Source organism: Ursus arctos, unplaced genomic scaffold, assembly GCF_023065955.2.
Source record: "Ursus arctos isolate Adak ecotype North America unplaced genomic scaffold, UrsArc2.0 scaffold_25, whole genome shotgun sequence".
Classification (NCBI taxonomy): Eukaryota; Metazoa; Chordata; class Mammalia; order Carnivora; family Ursidae; genus Ursus; species Ursus arctos.
In genome coordinates, this window is record NW_026622930.1 from 44,987,201 (window position 1) to 45,005,408 (window position 18,208).

An 18,208-nucleotide genomic window follows, 5' to 3' on the forward strand; every position below is an offset into this window, starting at 1 on the left:
TTTACTCCATCTTCGAAGATTACTCTGCACAAAGTTCGTCCAGCCTTACATCTGTTACAATTCACCATGGCTGTGAGTAGTACATATGTGGGTATAATTTTCCGTTCAAAGTCACAGGATAACTAACTTCTTAAGTTATAGCATATGCTGAGATTCCCATTCCTGCTTTTTGGCCCTAACAAACTTCCGTGGGTCAGAAGTTAGGTGTGCTTGGTGTTTTATGTGCATGAGCTTTGCATGTATAAAACTTCAAAGAAGATAGAATCCATAAGCAAGTAGGTAGACACATTGCCTCCATTTTCCATTCCCTGTTAAGTAACCAAACCTGAGCTGGGAAGGGTACCCAAGTTCGAAGTCAGGCATATCCTCTCCCTCCTTTCTGCTTCCTTTCTGAGAGTCAGACTTAAGTCCCACATATGGGGAGCCACCATGAAATTCTACCCTCCCAGCAAATATGAGAATGTAACACAAGTCAAGATGAGTAATAAGGCCACTGATGACAGCTTTATTAAAAGCCACACAAGGGACTGAGAGTGCAATTAACAACATCTGATGTGGCCTTTGGTTGTCTAATAAGCATAATTGTGTCATCTTCTCTGAAACAGGTGAGCCAGTATTTAGAAAGGACAATAATAATAATAATAATAAGAGATGTCTTGGAGCATGTTAATCAGAAAATCTGCTTCAATTCGAATTCAACTACGTTACCATGAGAATAATCTCCCAAAGGGAAGGCAATTAGATGTCATCATAAGAAGATTCATCTGATTCATTCTGAACTCCTCCCCAGGATGAAGTTCCCACAGATTCCAAACCTCGCCCTCCATCCCACGCTTCATAAACCTAATGGGCTTCCTTCCACATGGGTAAAGTTCCATACTCCCAGACTACTGGGTCAGTGTCTAGGGGTAGCAAGTTACAGCAGCCCACTTCCTCTCATTCAGTCCTACGAACACTCTAGGCAGCCCCCACAGGCTCCAAGTGAAACCCCATCTGTCCTTTGAAGATTCCAGCCCAAGTAACAGGAGAGTTTTCATGGCACTCTAGCCTAAGGTGCAAAGTCACTGAGAACAAAGTTCCTGAGAGTCTTTGGTGCATTTTTCCCTGAAATTCACTTGTCCATACAACTTACAGATTAGATCCACTACAAAGATACATGAGATCACTTGCTAAGATTTTAGTCAAGCATTTTTCTTGAATTTATATAGCTGAAGGAAAAGAATATTTGAAAAATCTCAAACAAAGCCGTGAGTTCTTAACAATGCTTTTCACCCCATGCTTTCAGAGCCCAGAAATGCGCCAGAGTCGATGCAGCGTGGCAGCGGGGCTGTAGAGAGTCAGTGGGAGCACACACTGCGGCCTCAGTCCAAATGCTCTTCCGTCTCCAAAATGACTCCACAGAGAGGACAGGCTATGGATACTCAGCCTGTGCTGAGAGAGAGAGAGAGAGTATTCCAGTGTCTGAGGAGTCAGTACTACCTCATGTGTGCTCTGCAGAATGGTCTTGGCCGTGAACTGTTACCAGTCTGGGGCCAGATAAATATGGAAACTGAGAGTAAACACTGAGAAGACCTTATAGCAGGTTGACATTGCTATGATCTTTCAGCATGATTATGTTTTCTATTAGTTCATTTTTATTGATTTTCCAAGAGTTTCAGTCTGTAGTGAGTTGGAAATTTAAAAATATAAACTGGCTCTTTACCGCAGATAGTTTGAGAGGTCGTGTCCTACGTTCACAGCCTTGTTCACTGGACTCTCCTGGTGAGCATTAAAAAGTACTGATGCCTGGGTCTTAATCCCAGAGAATCTGCTTTAATTAGAATGTAATACGGCCTTGGCATTGGGATAGTCTTTAGAACTCCCAGTTGTTTCTAATATGCAAAAAAGTATTTGAGAACCACTTTCCTCATACCTGTAAGGGGTTAGGGGATATACTTAGGGGTCAATGAGCTGGGAACACACAGAAGTAATTATTTTATTTATGTTACTTTGAAAATTTGGAAAATATTTTTACGTTGTAATGTAATGTTTATTACAAATAAGGGTAAAACGGACTGGAATCTATGATACGCAGTCGTGTTATATGTAATGTTTAATGTGCACTTTTCATTGCACTATCACGGCCATACAGAAAATTACACAGACCGGAAGTGCACTGCTTGATGATATTTTCATAAGGCAAACATGTCTGTGAAACCAAAATTCAGATCAAGAAACAGGTCGTGCACAATGTTGTTTGCCCCCATGTTATGACATCTAAAATAGCTTCCCCCTAGGGGGAAATCAAGGTAATGTACTCTGCTGTGAATATGACATTTATCTTAGTTTACAGTAGATCTAGTTTAAGTTGGAGGATTTCAAAGAACAGAAATAGAAAGGATGCTGATATTCCTGGTAAAGATGGCAGGTTGAATACACACATCTTTATTTGTTCATTCAGGAAATTCCACTAAAACGACCATAAGTGAATTTCTTAAAGGCATAAATCCACAGAATCAAGAGCAAAGATAATAGTGACGTTTTAGAAGCTAGAAAGTAGTAAATGACTTTTCAGGCCTGAGGAAACTGAAACCTACTGAGGGTAGAGGAAAGTCGATATTAATCCATTTACAACACAGAATTGTCCTAAATTACCAGCTACCCCTATTAGAGGGATGTTAGTGGGGCTAAAATCAGTAGTCTTGGTTAAGTCTGTTTAAGAAGGCTGATGGCTTCTTAGTCCCCACTCCTCACTCTGTACAGCATTTGACTCTGCCTCCCTTAACTCTACCAAAGGCCAGAGCTTTATTCTCTGGAGAGGCCCAAATGAGAGTCTACAGGGACACCAAGCATGGCTGAAGCTTGGGGTACCATACCAATATCATGGAGGAACTGCGTGAACATATGCACACTGCTCACTGAGATGCCCAAACTTCTTTCTTACTTGATTCCCAAAATGTTAGCAGCCAGTCAAGAGATTAGAAAAGCCTTCTATGATCCAAAGGAACAGATCTTAAGAAAAGGATTTCGAATGTTCCCAAGGAAACAGCACAGCTATTTGAAATAAAATCATAAGAGACAAGCCCCAGTCGGGAGACAAGTCTCCATAAGTCTTTCTTTAATTTCTGGAGATCTTGTGCGAACCTGACAGCTTTTTTGTTCTGGACTACTTTTTCAAGCCTCTGTAGAGTGAAGAGTTTGGAAGGTAGAGATAATGTCTCCCTCTAGAACGGAAGGCAGGCGTGTTTGCAAACATCTCCCTCTGAAGCAAAGCTTGGGTAAGTTTGCTCACAGGCCATTATAAATCCTCGGGGTTTCCTAAGCTGAGGAGCCCTCAGCGGTGACACAAACCTACTGCAACAGTGAGGATCCACCTTGCTTTGTTCTGCCTTGTCCCCTGTGGAACCTGGGGAGCAAGGGGAACCGCGGCGAGCATGAAGCTCACCCTGCTTGCTGGACTCGGAGTGATGAAGTCCTTTGTCTCTGACCCAGGAGTCTCGCGTCTTCTGCTCACATCCACAAAATTGCAGCAGGCTGACTTGTTCGCTAGCAAGTGGCGTAAGACCCTTCATGGTTCTTGCCCTCCTCAATCACTCTCACAGACTCCGAATAGCTTTGGAGCCCTCCATTCTGGGACATAAGCAGATAAACAAAAATGACAAAATTTCAAGTATATTGGCTAACAGTAATAAAAACTTTTTAAAAAGCAACCTGGAAAAAGCAGCCCATTGAAAAGAAGAAAACAAACAAGCAAAAAATATACTAGTAATATCCTCAGGGAATAAGAGAAGCTATCGTATTTATAAAATAAGAACAAGACGCCACATTTTTTAAAGAATTATCAGGAAAACAAAAGAAAGTTATTACAACTTTAAAAGAAACTTTAAGTTAAAAAAAAGTTAATAGAAGAGTTGTAAAATAAAGTCAAGAAAATGGCCTGTAAACTACAACATTCCAAGAGATGGAAAACAAAAGAATCTGGGTACCTCATTACAGCATAAGCCATTAAGTAAATTTCCTTACTTCTTAAGCTAATATAAGTTGAGTTTCTTGCAGCCAAATGCATCCTGGGAAGACCTTGGGAACCAGTGTGCTTTGAAAAAGGATAAACTGGTTTGTGGTCTGTAGCAGGGGATAAAAATGCAAGCGGTGCCCTTATCAAATTAAGTCTTCTCCCCAAGCTGTTTATTTGCCACAACTTTGCTGCAAACATTGGAGATACCAGCAGCTACACTATTTCCCTTTAACAAACAACCGTTTGTCTCACAATGCTTCCCACTCCTGATTTTTCTGTTATATGTATGTGAATATCATCTAAGGACAATGTCTATCCTGTAAGCTTTTTAGGAAACATGAAAGGTTGCAATGTCAAACAAACTGTACCTGGGGAGAAAAAGTAGGTTATGCTGCTTTGGTGATAAAAGAAGTTCGCTTCCTAGTGTAACTTGCTGCCTTACACGTCAGCATGTAGTAGCGTCCAAAATCTTGTCAATGATCCCACAGGAAACCTTGTCTAGTGCCTTAAAAGCCAATTGCATCAAAACCAGTAAAGAGAATGTGGAGTTCTTCTTGACTACCTGGAAGTGAATGTCTTTCCAGAAACCATGACTTGAAATCTTTGAATGAGATTTGGCAAGACATTTGTATCACCTTTGAGAGAAAAGGGAAGCCCACCCTTAGAATAGTCACTTCAGGAAGAAGTTCCTTTTTCACTTTGCTTACTTTATAGATATACACATGATATACTTTTTCATTGAAAGCTTTAAAATCAGTATTAGAATGCAGCTGAAAACCACAAGTACTTTTGGAAACACAACTCCTCGGGAAAGTAAAGGATCCAGAGTGACAATATGTCATAAAATTTCCGAGCAGATAAACAATCTGGGAGTATCTAGACCGACTGCAGGATGTATTTGAAAGCTAATTATGCTGAGACAACCTTAAAATTGAACCACAAATTCATCATCCTTTCTTTGCTGTCAGAGACAGCATGGATGATGCAGAGCTCACCTCAAAGATGACCTCATTGACTTGAGTGCAAATGAAATGATGATTCCCATGCCTAAAACCACTCCAAAATTTCCACTTCTTATTCAATCCAGACTACAAGAGCTCTCTCAGTGAAATTCACTTTTGAATAAAACTGAAGTTCATTCCTACGTTAGTTAACAAATTTGAACTATTTCAGTTTTTCCGGACATTATCATTAAAGTTTGTACACATGCTCATAAAATAGAAAAGCAGATACAACCCATGGGAATTATCGTCTTTATAGCCCATTCTGGTGAAGTAATAAATTTCCAGTATAATCAAATAATCTGCATGAAAATGTTTGGTGTATACGTGTATTTGGAGGGAGGGGGGTAATCTGTAGCTTTCTCTAGATTTTCAAAGATTTTTGCATCCCCCAAAATGTTCAAAAGTATAAAGACTAACAACTACCGTTCTATGCTATGGAGCAGTCCTTTAAGACAGTATGTAATTACCATGTCAAGTCACAGGTCATTTCTAACATGCATTTAATCCAATATCACCTTGTAAACTAGTAGTTAAGTTTTCAAATGTGATCTGACCCAAGCCCTAAAAAATTGACCAGGAAATTCCTATAAAATTAAAACTATCTTTCCAAGTTTGATGCATTAGAAGTCTACTTAAGAAATGTGGGGCGCCTGGGTGGCACAGCGGTTAAGCGTCTGCCTTCGGCTCAGGGCGTGATCCTGGCGTTATGGGATCGAGCCCCACATCAGGCTCCTCCGCTATGAGCCTGCTTCTTCCTCTCCCACTCCCCCTGCTTGTGTTCCCTCTCTCGCTGGCTGTCTCTATCTCTGTCGAATAAATAAATAAAACCTTTAAAAAAAAAAAAAAGTCTACTTAAGAAATGTGACAGCTGAACGCAATGGGCCAGACCAGATCCTGGGCCAGAAGAACCTTAATGGGAAAACTGGTGAAATCCAAATAAAGCTTAATGAACCGTAATGTACCAATATTTGTTAGTTTTGACAAATTTACACTGGTCATATAGAGTCATAACAATGGGGAAAGTGGGTGAGGGAAATATAGGAATTCTTTGTATTGTCTTAGCAGTTTTTCTGTAAATTGAAAAACATTTCAAATAAAAAGTCGATTTTTTTTTTTTTTTTTTTTGCAAAACTTCCACTTGAAATTGTTAACAAGCCTCGATCGCACATTCAACATATATTAATGGAGTACACGGGCACTGTTCTGTGTGCTGGGTACATGGTGCTGAACAAAATGGATCCAACCCTTTCCTCAGGCAGCTCAGAGACTAGTGGGCAGGAAGACCATTAAACAGTCACAGCAATCACCATAAATTGTAACTGCAGTTTGTAGTAAGAGCCGTAAAGGAAAAGTACAGAGGAGAGAGATGCAAAACTAGAAAGGCCTCTCCGAGGCCCTGGCAGTGAAGGTGAGACGTGAGGGATTGCTAGGAGCCAGGCAGGCAGGAGCACCAGCAGGGAGGAAAGCGGGGGCCGGGAGCACGTGCCACTTTGCCCGAAGCATGATCAGGGCATGCAGAGTGTTGCCATCTGAAGAACTGGACCCCGCAGGACCTTCCGTGTAGGCTGGGTTTAAGTTTTTATAGTTTTCCAAAGAGATATGGAAAGCCACTTAAAACTTTAACCAGAGGAATGATCCAGTTAATGATTCTGAAAGATCACGATGGCTGCGGACTGGAAAGGAGCATGACAAGAAGCTCCTGTTCGAGTACTCACATTAAAAAAAAAAAAAAATTATGAGGAAATAAAAGTTCTCAGCTTCAAATATACTTTTTCTGAAATGTCCCTGGTAAATACTAATGTCATCTTAGATGCATATATTGCTTCTTCAGAACCTGTCACCGTTAAGTCTTGCAGGGAAGATGGTGTTCCAAAGGGCTCCCAAATCACTCGACCTGGATCTTTCCTCAGGAAAGACTACAACTCAACATAGATATGAACAAAAACACAAGACAGATACCAAAGTCTTACGGCTTAGAGCTTAGCAAGGTATCGGCAGTAAAAATTTGCAGCTCTGACCCCCCTTAGGAATCTCGGCTTTCACAAAAGATAAAGAATTCTTAGTCTGTCTGGTTTTTAAGATCACAAAACCATTATTGACACCTCACTAGTGCCATCTTGGCATTAGCCCAGGACTAAATATAGAAAATTCCAGACTGCACAAAAGTGTAATTTTCAATACCTCTTTAAAATATACAATGTTAAATGTCATCCTCAATTACTGTACCTTGAGCCTGAAGGAATGGGTGTGTTGTCCTATCTGACCTAGAAAATGAAATATGTCTTCCAAACTTGATGTAAGCAGTTGCGCTTCCATAAAACTTAATACGTAGTCTGCAGTACTGGCTGGGTACTTTTAAACAGAAGTCCCTAGGGACTTATACTCTCAACAGACACTTGGATTTCCTTAGTTTGTAGGGATATACTATCTGTAACCTCACTCAATATTATCGAGATACACTCTAAAAACTATCAGAACCAGAAGAAAGAAAAGATTGGAGCTTGATTGAAGCCTATGATTTGATATAAAAAAAAAACTTTCTTATGCAAAGGTCTGTGAACTAAACAGCTATTAAGTTGACTGTCCAGCCAATTGCCCCCCTTCCCCGGAAACAACTCCCCCCCCCCCGGCCCCCACAGTCAAAAGGGTTACAGGAGAGTTTCTGGCAGCATGATTGTTTAACTTGACCCTGCCCCAAACCACCAGTCAATAGAATCAAGAGTGTGCACTTGACCCAAATTGGGCCAAAGAGTCCCTTTCTCCGGGAATCTGGATTTAGAAGTAAGAGATTCTTGCTCAATCTGTCTGCTCTCTCGAATAGAGGACACGTAAACACTGGAACTGCTGGCAGAGGCTATTTTCAACCATTTGGACAAGGAAATTGAGAAAGCCAGCCTGCAGGAAGAGACAAGAATGGAGAATGTGTGCCAGAAAAAAGAGATGAAAGGCAGAGAAAGAGGGCTTCCTGTTTTCCCTATCACACTCCAGGACCTGCTGCTACCTTATCCCACCTCATGCCTGCCCCCAACATCCATGGGACACTCCCAGTCTTCCTTTCAACCACTTCCGTTTTTGTTAGAGCCAGCTCGAATGGAATCTTGCAACTAGAAACCAAACAAGCCCTCATGAACACTCCAGGTCTCTCCATTTTATTTAGTCTCAAATAACTGAGAACCAGCTTGCACAAATTTTTTAAGGCAAGATCTCTGAAAGGAGAATCTAATTCCAGCCTCTCAGAGCAGATAAATGCAACAAAATTAAAAATGCTTATCCTAAAATGTTAAGCGGAAGAGAAGCAGGGCACAAAATTGTGTATATATCAGAATTATAACTACACTATAGTTTATATTTGTCAAAACTCAAGAAGTGAAGCCCTATACACATTAGGAGGAAAGGAAATTAGCCAAAATAATAGTAGTTGGGTTAGGGTGACAAGATTATTTTCCGTTTTCTCTATATTCGTCTCCGTCTGTAAATAAACACTTTATAACTTAAAAAAATTAACTCCAAAGATTATGTATAAATATGTAATGTGTTTATAACCTAATGATGCATTTTTTAAAGTAGAACATAAAGTACTCTGTTATGTTTACTGCTACATAAATAGCCCAAAAAGAAACTGTCCCTTTAAGACTCCCATATTAAAAAAACATTGCAACTTCCAACAGACAAATTCCAAATTAATCCTCAGCCTTCACTTTCTCTTCACCTGTTTGCCTTCCCAATTCTGTCTAACCTTATTCGCCCCATCCCATGCTGCCCATCTTCAAATGGGATTCCATGCTCCCCCTCCCCCACTCTCTCATACCTATTCTCCCACACCCCTGGAACCCCTCTGGACTCCCTTCCACTTTGAGGTCTGCATATCTTTATCTCCAGACATGCAGACCCATCCTGTCACTCATAGGCCCTAGATTTGTCTCCTCTCTTTAGAATAACCTCATCACAAATGGCCTCCAACCCATTTCAAACTATCCTTAGGGGCAATCCAGGTAAGTATTACATACTTGTATACTTACCCTGGTGATTAGAGCACCGGACAAGCTAGAAATGGATAAGGAAGGAAAGGCTACGTCCAATAATAAAAACCACTGTGAACTTGGACAATTCGTAAATTATCTTTAACATTGCTATAACACAGCTTCCAATAACAATTCAAAACACAATGCTGGATATGGGGGAAAAAAGTGGTAAGTCACTTGTCACCAGGAAAAAGTGAACAGAGGTCTCTGATGGTGAAACCAATTCTACTGGTTTCCTCCATAATCATGAAGAGCTTCCATATATTGAACTGAGCATTGTGCCAGTCATTTGGTAAACATCACCCTACATAATCCTCCCATGACCTGTGAAACAGCTACTATTATTCCCATTTTACAAGAACAAAATCGTTGACCTGAAGAGCTACTTGTGCAAGTTTTTTTTTTTTTTAATATTTATTTATTCATAAGAGAGAGAGCAGGGGAAGGGGCAGAGGGAGAGAATTTTCAAACAGACTCCTCACTCAGTGCAGAGCTCCATCCTAAGAACCTGAGATCATGACCCAAGCCAAAACCAAGTCCAACCCTCAACCTAGGGTAGTGGGGAGTCTGCTTCTCCCTCTGCCTCTGTGCTGTCTCTCGCTCTCTGTCACATAAATAAATAAAATCTAAAAAAAAAAAAGAAGAAGTAGTAACAGAGCAGGACCCTGTGGTCTTGCATTTAGACTTCATGGCCTCACACAGGCCTTAGATAGACTTCCCAAAGAAAGTAAATCTGTGAATTACTTTATAATGCTAAACCCACGTGTTAGCTATTAGTAGTAGTAGTATTTTATAATACAAATACCCAATTTACATGTAAATTTATATTTTGAATGAAAAACGCCAAACGAAGAATTGTAGAAATGACCATGTTATCCAACATTACTAACATGCACAATGACATTCAGTATCAACACAGCCCTTATACGTTACACAGTTAAAAACTATGTTACAAAGATTTCTCAATACTACATATCAATGGTAATTATAACTGTTTACAAAACACTACCTGTCATGTACAAAGAAGCATAAAGCTTATTATCAGGGTAAAACAGAATACTAACTGGGAGAAATATTTATTGTGTTCATTTCACTGGTAAGACAATTTTATAACTTACTCCATTAGAGTGGAGCAACATTACAATTTTATAACATTACACCAGTTTAGAGTGTGTGTTACATATTATACCATGAAGACCAATGGCAACCATTTCAAAGGTGGGGGAAGGACCACATCGTATCTCTTACAATTCTAGTAACTTGTACGACTGTGTATTAAAAAGAAAAAAAAAAAAAAAAACCTTTCCTCCCCCATCCCCACCCCCGCCATTCAAGCACAGACAATGTGACGAAGAAAGTAAGAAGGACAAAAATGCAGAAGTTACAACCACGAAGGTAAAGCGATCACAAAATACCATTTGGTGTATTCTCACTCTCTGAACAGGCACATCTATTCATAGCTGGTGTATTTTTTCTTTCCCTCCAATTGCTACCATCATGTACTCTTTCTTCTTCTGTGTGAAAATAATTAACTCTCCAATTTCTCCAAAGGAAACTATAATCATTCATTCATTAGTACAATAAACTTTATTGAGCACCCAGAATGTACTAGACATGTTGCCTAAGAGGAAAATAAATAAATAAAGTCAGTCCCTGCCCTCCCCAAGCTCTGTGGGTGAGACAGCCTTGTGTAAAGTAAACAGCCGAAAATAGTGTGCTAACTGCTGGAGCAGAGGGGAGTATGCGGTATTACAGGAGCATAGAGGGAGGATTAACCCAGCCTGGGGCAAGCAGGAAGCTTTGCAGAGGACAGCACGTCTAAACTCAGCCTTTAAAGATAAATAGGAGCTTTCCAAAGAGTGATGAAGGAGACACAGGGAGAGGAAACCATCTGGCATAGTGTAAAAAGGCCCCGAGGAGCAGAAGAGCATGGAGACAATAATATTACCAAAGCGACGAGCTCCTTGATGGGACTAGGACCAGGGTTTGTGGAGGCCATGCGAGCTATGAAATTAGAAAACAAACAAACAAACAACTGGGCTGAAAATCCAACAGCTTAAGTAGATTAAGGTGCTTGAATATATGGAAGACTGTGAATACATTACATTTATTAGAAATATAGAGACCAATGAGAGAAATGTTCAGTATGAAATAAAAAGAATTTGTACATGTCCAAGGGTATAAAAAAGACTGAAAGGATAGTGTTAACCAAATGTTAATACTAACCACCTCTAGGTGATGGAATTATGAGTAATTTTGTTTTAATCTCTCTTTGCTTCTCTGCCTTCCAGATTTTCTGCATTAAGCATGCATTACTTTGGCAATTAGTGGGGAAAATGTGTGCTAAAATAGAACAATGTAAGCTGGGCTCAGATTGTGGCATGCTAAGGAGTTTGGACTTTATTCCACAGAAAATGAAGATTTATTCCAGGCATTTGATCAGGGATGGGAGATGAACAGATTTGCATTTTAGGGAATTAAATGTTGTTACGGTGTGCAAACTGGATTGGAAGGGTTTGAGGCTGGAGGAAGGATGTGATGGATAGAACTAAGTCAGTGCCAGTAGGGATGGAAAACACATATTTGGGGAAGAACAGATAGGACTTCTTAACTGAATATAGAGTAAGAAAAAAGGGTAGAGGTTTGAGGATAACTCCACGTTTCCAGGCACTTGGTTAGATGCAGATATTGGAAGCTAAAAAGCATAATAAGAAGGAAAAGGCATATTTTTTTGTTTTGTTTGTTTGTTTTTAAAGATTTTATTTATTTATTTGACAGAGAGAGCCAGAGAGCCAGAGAGAGGGAACACAAGCAGGGGGACTGGGAGAGGAAGAAGCAGGCTCCCAGCGGAGGAGCCTGATTGGGGCTCGATCCCATAACACCAGGATCACGCCCTGAGCCGAAGGCAGACGCTTAACGACTGAGCCACCCAGGCGCCCCAGAAAAGGCATATTTTAAGGATGCGCTGATGAATTTTGTTTTATGTGTGACACGCTGAGAGGACATCCAGGTAGGAATTCTAGCAGGATGTTTGAAATGGTCTTGGTTCAGGAAAAGAGGACCTAGATATACAGACTCCTAGGAGATGGTGAAGCCAAGGGACTGAATGAGTTTGCCCAGGGAAAGTCAGGTGAGACGAGACAGCTGAGACATGCTCAGTCTACAGCAGGAGTCAGGGACATCGGAAAGCCAGACGAGCCAGGCGTTGGCAGAGTTCTTTTGGGGGATGGGGTTGTCAGCGCTGGGATCAGAGCAAGGGGAAGAAATTGTACTATTGCAGCCACCAACAGTAAACATCCACAGAACCCGGTCACTAATGGCGCACAGGAAGACAAAAGGCCCACAGGCGCCAAAGACACAGAACAAAGAGAGGCAACTGGTCACCATCTGAGATGGAAGGTGAGGTAGAGAGGCCAAGTAAACACAGTAGCGATCACCAAGTAAGATTGTTCCACGGAGGATGGAACTTTTTTGAAAGCTGTCAAAGCTGGCCTACTGCATGGCTGTCCTGAGGCAGCAACTTCTATACTCTTTTACAAATAGGGACGGTCTTGGAGCCAGTACCTGGCAGGTTTAAGACTAGAATCAACCTCCCAACCACTAGGGCTTAATTCACCACACATCGACATACCGCCTCCTTATGCAAACACAAAAGGAAAGCTCACCCCAAAAATATCAATTATGGAATACAGTAAAATATAAATTGATTTATCCTTTGACTTGACTTAATGGAAGTAACATCTTACAGCATAACCACCTCGTCTTCCGGCTAACTTCCGCAACCCTTTGATTCCACTGAGATTGCAGTCCACTGATCCTTATCACCTCTACCTCTCCGTCATTACCTTGATTTTCTCTCCTCTACTTACCAGCTTTAAATGCTATGGTCAACCATTACGGTAATACCTCCCTTCATACATTCACTACCCTCTTGCCCCTTTTATTTTATTATACCCATTGGATAATCTGCAACTCTGGTTAAATCCTTCTCTTCACTTGCTCCATGTCTTCATTGTATCAGTAAATACGGCAACCTACTGACTGGTCTCACTTGATATTTGTGGCCAGAAACCTGAAATGGGCCCGGTAAGGCAGCCAGACAGCCTTACCGCATTTCCCCAGTCTGTTCACTCTCCCTACTTAACTATTCACACCTTCTCTCTCTCCTCCAACCACTACCACCCGCTCCCCCACCCTCTCTCTCAGTTGATTCCTTGCTTCCTCTTTGGAGAAAACTAAAGCAACCAAAGAAAACCTCAACTGACCCCCACCATCTTGGTTACCCACCTTCCAGAAACTGCACCCACACCCTCTGCCCTACATCCATGAGATGTCCTTTCTGTTGTGCAATAGATTCCATACCTTCTCTCTCCAACATCACTGATTATTCTTTCTCTATTGAACCATTCTCAAGTGCATGCAAACATGCTGTTATTTCTTCCATAAAAAAAAAAAACTTCTTAACCCTACTACCCCCATTTCCTATGCACCCCTTTGCACAAAAAATCCTTGAAGAATTGTTTATACTCACATTTCCAAGTCCTCTAATTCTCTTTTATACACATTCTAGTACTTGTACCTTACCTGCTCTTGCCAAGGTTCTAGTCAAGGTCAGCAATGATCCCCAATTGCCAAATTCAGTGGTCAGTTACCAGCTTTCATTTTACTTAATTTTTCAGCAGCACAGGACTCAGCCGATCCCTTCCCCTTAAAACTATTCACTGGCTTCCGGGGTATCACATGCTCCTAGTTTTCCTCCCACCTCCCTGGGACCTCCTTCTTGGTTTCCCACAGTGGTTTCTCTTCTTTCCCCAGCCTCTTAATGTCTGAGAGCCCCAGGGTTCAGTCCTTGTTCCTCTTTTCTTCTTTACGCAAATTCATTCCTTGGAGATTTCATCAGTCTTTGGTTTCAAATCCCATCCAAATGCTGAAAAATTCTTAATTTATATCTCCAATCAGATATTTCCTCTGAACTCCAGCCTTACCCCTCATCTCCAATTACATTTAACATTTCCAAAATATTATCCTTATCCCCCGACCCCCTAAAGCCTCTCTACCTTGAAGCTTTCCATACTTCAGCTGTTGGCAACTCAAAGTTGGTCAAACCAGAAAAGACAGGATCATTTTTTGTTCCTCTCTCCCTTGCAGATGCCATATCCAATCCATCAGATACCCCACTTGGCTCTAATTTCAGATACCTGCAGAATCTGACCCGCTCTTCCCACCTGTACTGTTACCACTCCGGTTCCCAGCACCATCATCTCTCACCCAGGTTATAGCAATAACATACTAACTAGTCTCTCTTTTCCACCCCTGCCTGAATAGAGCAGTCAAACTGATCCTTTTGAAAGGTATGTCAAGTCACATCACTCCTTTGTCAACACCCCACAAACGCTCCCCAGCCAAAGGACTTACAATGGCCTATAAGGCCCTACTTTACCTGAGCCCTGCACCCATGGTGACGTCATCTCCAACTACTCTCCCAGCTATTCACCCCACTTCAGCCATGCAGACCTCCAGGCTTTTTCTCTAGCCTGCCAGGCACGTTCCACCTCAGAGCCTTGCACTGACTGTTCCCTCTGCCTGGAATATCTTCCAGATGTACACATGTCTAACTTCTTCACATTCTTCAAGGCTTTGCCTAGTCGTGACCTTCTCAGTGAAGCCTTACCTGACTTAAAAATTGCCACAACCTCTACCCTCCTCAGAATCTGTCATTCTTTTTAACCTGTTGTGATATTTTTTTAAAAGCACCTTTCACCTTGAAATATACATTATTTATATGTTTGTTCATTATTATCGTCCGTCTCTACCCATTGAAACTTCAGCTCTAAAAAGGAAAATGTTTTTGTCTGTTTTGTTCGTGGATGTATTCCTGGTACATAGGAGGTGCTCACTTAACACTTGTTGAATGGGTGACACTAGTTCCCTCCCAGGCTGTAAGTAACCCCAGGCTAGACAAATGCTTCAGTCATTTCTGTACCTTGATTGTTGTCCTGATAATATCATACTCTGATAATATCGTATATATTATAAATTATATACTATGTATGTAATACACACACACACACACACACACACACACACACACATACCTTTTTTGTATCAGGCTGACTAATAGAAGTTTTCTGGCAAGGTACTCCTCTTCCTGATTGCCAGGAATGCCAGCACTATGCGTTAACAGGAGGCTGATCATTGATGCATTTTCTCAGAGGCGAGTCCCCACCTACCTCTAAAAAGGTACATGGCATAGCCATCCAGAGATCATCCTTCAGGCCTCACACATGACCAGTCAGAAAACGGGAAAGTCACCTTGCCTTCACATATTATACATTCCTCACCACAGCCTTTTCCTAAATATATCCCTCTGGACTTCCCCCAAGCTGTTGCTCGTTCCTGGTAACAGCTAAATCAATTGACCATATTGTACTGGTTTGCTTCAATGTGTTTGTTTACGAGTTGAAGCCTGCATTAAGGGCAGGATTATTTCATGGTGCTCGGCTGCCTGGCTCCCTTCCAGCTCTCTCCTCTCCTAGTCTCTCATTGTGCAAAATGGCAAGCTCTTCCCACCTCTGAAAGCACGAACATCCTGAAAGTTATTTGACGATCTTGTAATTCTCTGTCCTTGTGAGATGCTGTCTTCACTGAGCTCGTGGCCAGAAGTTAGGTAAGTGCCCATCACAAATAACTATGCCAACTGTATCTTGATCCCCTTTAGCTTCAGTTACTGTCTCAGCCAATGCTCTTCCCTCTTTTTGTCCTATTAGTCTACCGCAAATGATACACGAGCAGTTATTTGAATGAGTCTGAAAAGATAATATGAACATGATTTCATCTAACATGTCACTTTTCCAGGATTCCATTTGGTTTGTTCTTTATTAACCAAGGTTCCATTGTTATAAAAATTACAATAATAAACTACCCTGAGTCTTGTAATTTCACAGACAGCTTCTCCATTCTCTAAACAACCAAAATCCCATCGTTCCTAATTAAAATATTCAAAGGTAACATCCAAGTAATCTCCACATGGAACACTAGTGCTTCCACTTAAGTTTCTAGGGTTAAAAAAGAAACCCTTTGCCAATAGGGGGGAAAAAGAAGTTTCTGAGTCTATAGTACAAAGACTTCAAACTGCATTCCACAGTGTGTTATTTTCTTTCCAGAAAATTCTAACACTATATAATTACTTTTGTATGGAAAATGAATAATGTAAGCTTCTAAAAACAGCTAGACAGAAACCATCCAAATCAGACAGGCCTTTCCTGAAACCAAATGAAATATTAAATGAGAAAATATCTCTATGAGAACAAAGCTCTTGAATTATTATTAGAGATGGAGCATAGTGGGGGAGAAAGTACCATGGGGAAAAAAAAGTGTTTTCTCCTCTACGTGTCAGGGTTTGCCTGCATCAGAGAAACGGTAACATTGATCAGACCCCAAAATGTCACAGAAAAATACCAATCAGAAACGCATCTAGGATCTTGCAAGGTTTCCGGTTTAAAATAACAGCAAAAACATCAATTAAGCTCCATCTATTGCGACAGAAATGCACTGATAGAGGAAAAGCGAAATCCCACCTGCATGGGAATTAAGCCGCAACTAGTCCCCCAGTTCGGAGAAAAACAAGCTTCGCTCCGGTCGCTGGCTGAACTAATTCCAGCAAAGATAGCCAGTGGGTTTGTGTGTTGGGGGAGGGGGACAGAGTAGAGCGCGCCTCATCGCCCTCCCCGCAAAACTGCTCCAGAAATGTGAAAGCATCCGCGCCGCACGACCTGGCAGAGCCGGGAGAAAGCCTGTGCGGAACACAGAAGCCTACTCGGCTCAGAGGTAGCCGCGACGTGCGACCGGCAGCGCGGGCGCGTGGCCCTATCGCGCCTCCCCCCTCCACCCACCGCCCCCCTCCCCCAGTCGTAGGCACGGGTCTCTGAGGCTCCAGACGCCGGCACTCGGAGACCCGAGCAGGTTCTCCCTCTGTCCAGGGTGGAGGACCTCGCAAAGACATTGTAGCCGGAGTAATTCCCGCGCTGGCAGCGTCTCGACAGCCCGAGCGAACAAGCCGAGCTGGCCTGAGCCGGGACCCACGTCTGGCTCGGCCGCCCCCGGCCGCCCCACCCCCGAGCCCACCCAGCCTGCCCGCCCCGCGCCCGGCCCGCCGCCCGGCACCCAGCAGGGGCTTGGGGCGGGGGGAGTGCGGCACCTAGGGCTGACTTTCCGCTAAGTAAACAGCCATGGCAGCCTCCCCCGGTCGTAGACAAGCCAGAGGTGAGCCGGCCGACGGCTGTCAGGAGCGCTCACCCGGTAGCCCCCCGCGCCTCCCACCCCGAGGCTGCGCCTGTTAACAAACTCCTGGGAGCAAACGGCCCGGGCCCCCGTTCTCTCTCGTGGTTCAGCACCGAGGGCAACGGACATACTTTTCGCCCCAGCGGCCCCACGGCCAGGAGGGTAGCATTAGCGGCACCGGCAGGGCTGCAGGTGTCCGGACGGCGCGCCCTCCCGCACCCCACCCGCTTGGGCGCCTGGAGCAAGGCAGCCCCGCGGCGTCTTACTTTTCTGGCTGGAGTAACCCGGGTAATAGCCATAGTAGCCGGTGATCCGCAGGATCCGGTCCTCGATGGTAGCCACCCCGTTGGGGGCCGCCTTGACATCCATAGAGAGCGCGGGGCGGCGGCCCCGGGCGCGGCGGGGCGGAGAGCGCAGCGCGGGGCCCGGGAGCTGGTGCAGGTGCTGCCGCCGCCGCCGCCGCCGGTGCTGATGTTGCAGCTCGTGCTCCCGCGCCCGGGCTCTGACTCCACCGCCCGGCGCAGCACCGGCGCCGCATCACAGCGGCGGCGGCGGCGGCGGTGGCGGCGGCGGAGCTGCCCCCACTCGGGCCGGCCTCTCCGTCAGCCTGGCAGCTCTCCCGCCCGCCGCCCGGCGCACTGCTGCCCGAACAGCGCCCCCTCACCTCCGACGCCCACCGCGGCCGGGGCGGGTGTGGGCGCCCCACCTGGCCGCAGGCTCTCCTCGTTAACCCTTCTGCGCCCCTTTCCCGAAGACTAGACATCCCCCCAGCCCCACCTGCCAGAAGGGGTGCTCGGTCCAGGGGCGTGGAGGAGACGAGAAAGTGAGATGGTGGCAGGGGCTCGGGGAGGGGGGGTGGAGATGGAAGAGACCCCAGCGGAACCAAGTGTTAATGTGAGAGGCGCACA

The 18,208-nt window shown here is 43.6% G+C and overlaps 1 protein-coding gene across 1 annotated transcript in view; it reads right to left on the minus strand.

Moving 5' to 3' along the window:
* SLC35F4 (solute carrier family 35 member F4) overlaps window positions 1-17,715 on the minus strand; it is a 231,033-nt gene extending 213,318 nt beyond the window's left edge. Inside the window, exon 1 of the mRNA XM_044377655.2 lies at window positions 17,567-17,715. Within this exon, the coding sequence (XP_044233590.1) occupies window positions 17,567-17,669 (103 nt within the window). The 5' untranslated portion in view covers window positions 17,670-17,715. The remainder of the gene's footprint in view (window positions 1-17,566) is intronic.
* Between the last annotated feature and the right edge of the window lie 493 nt (window positions 17,716-18,208).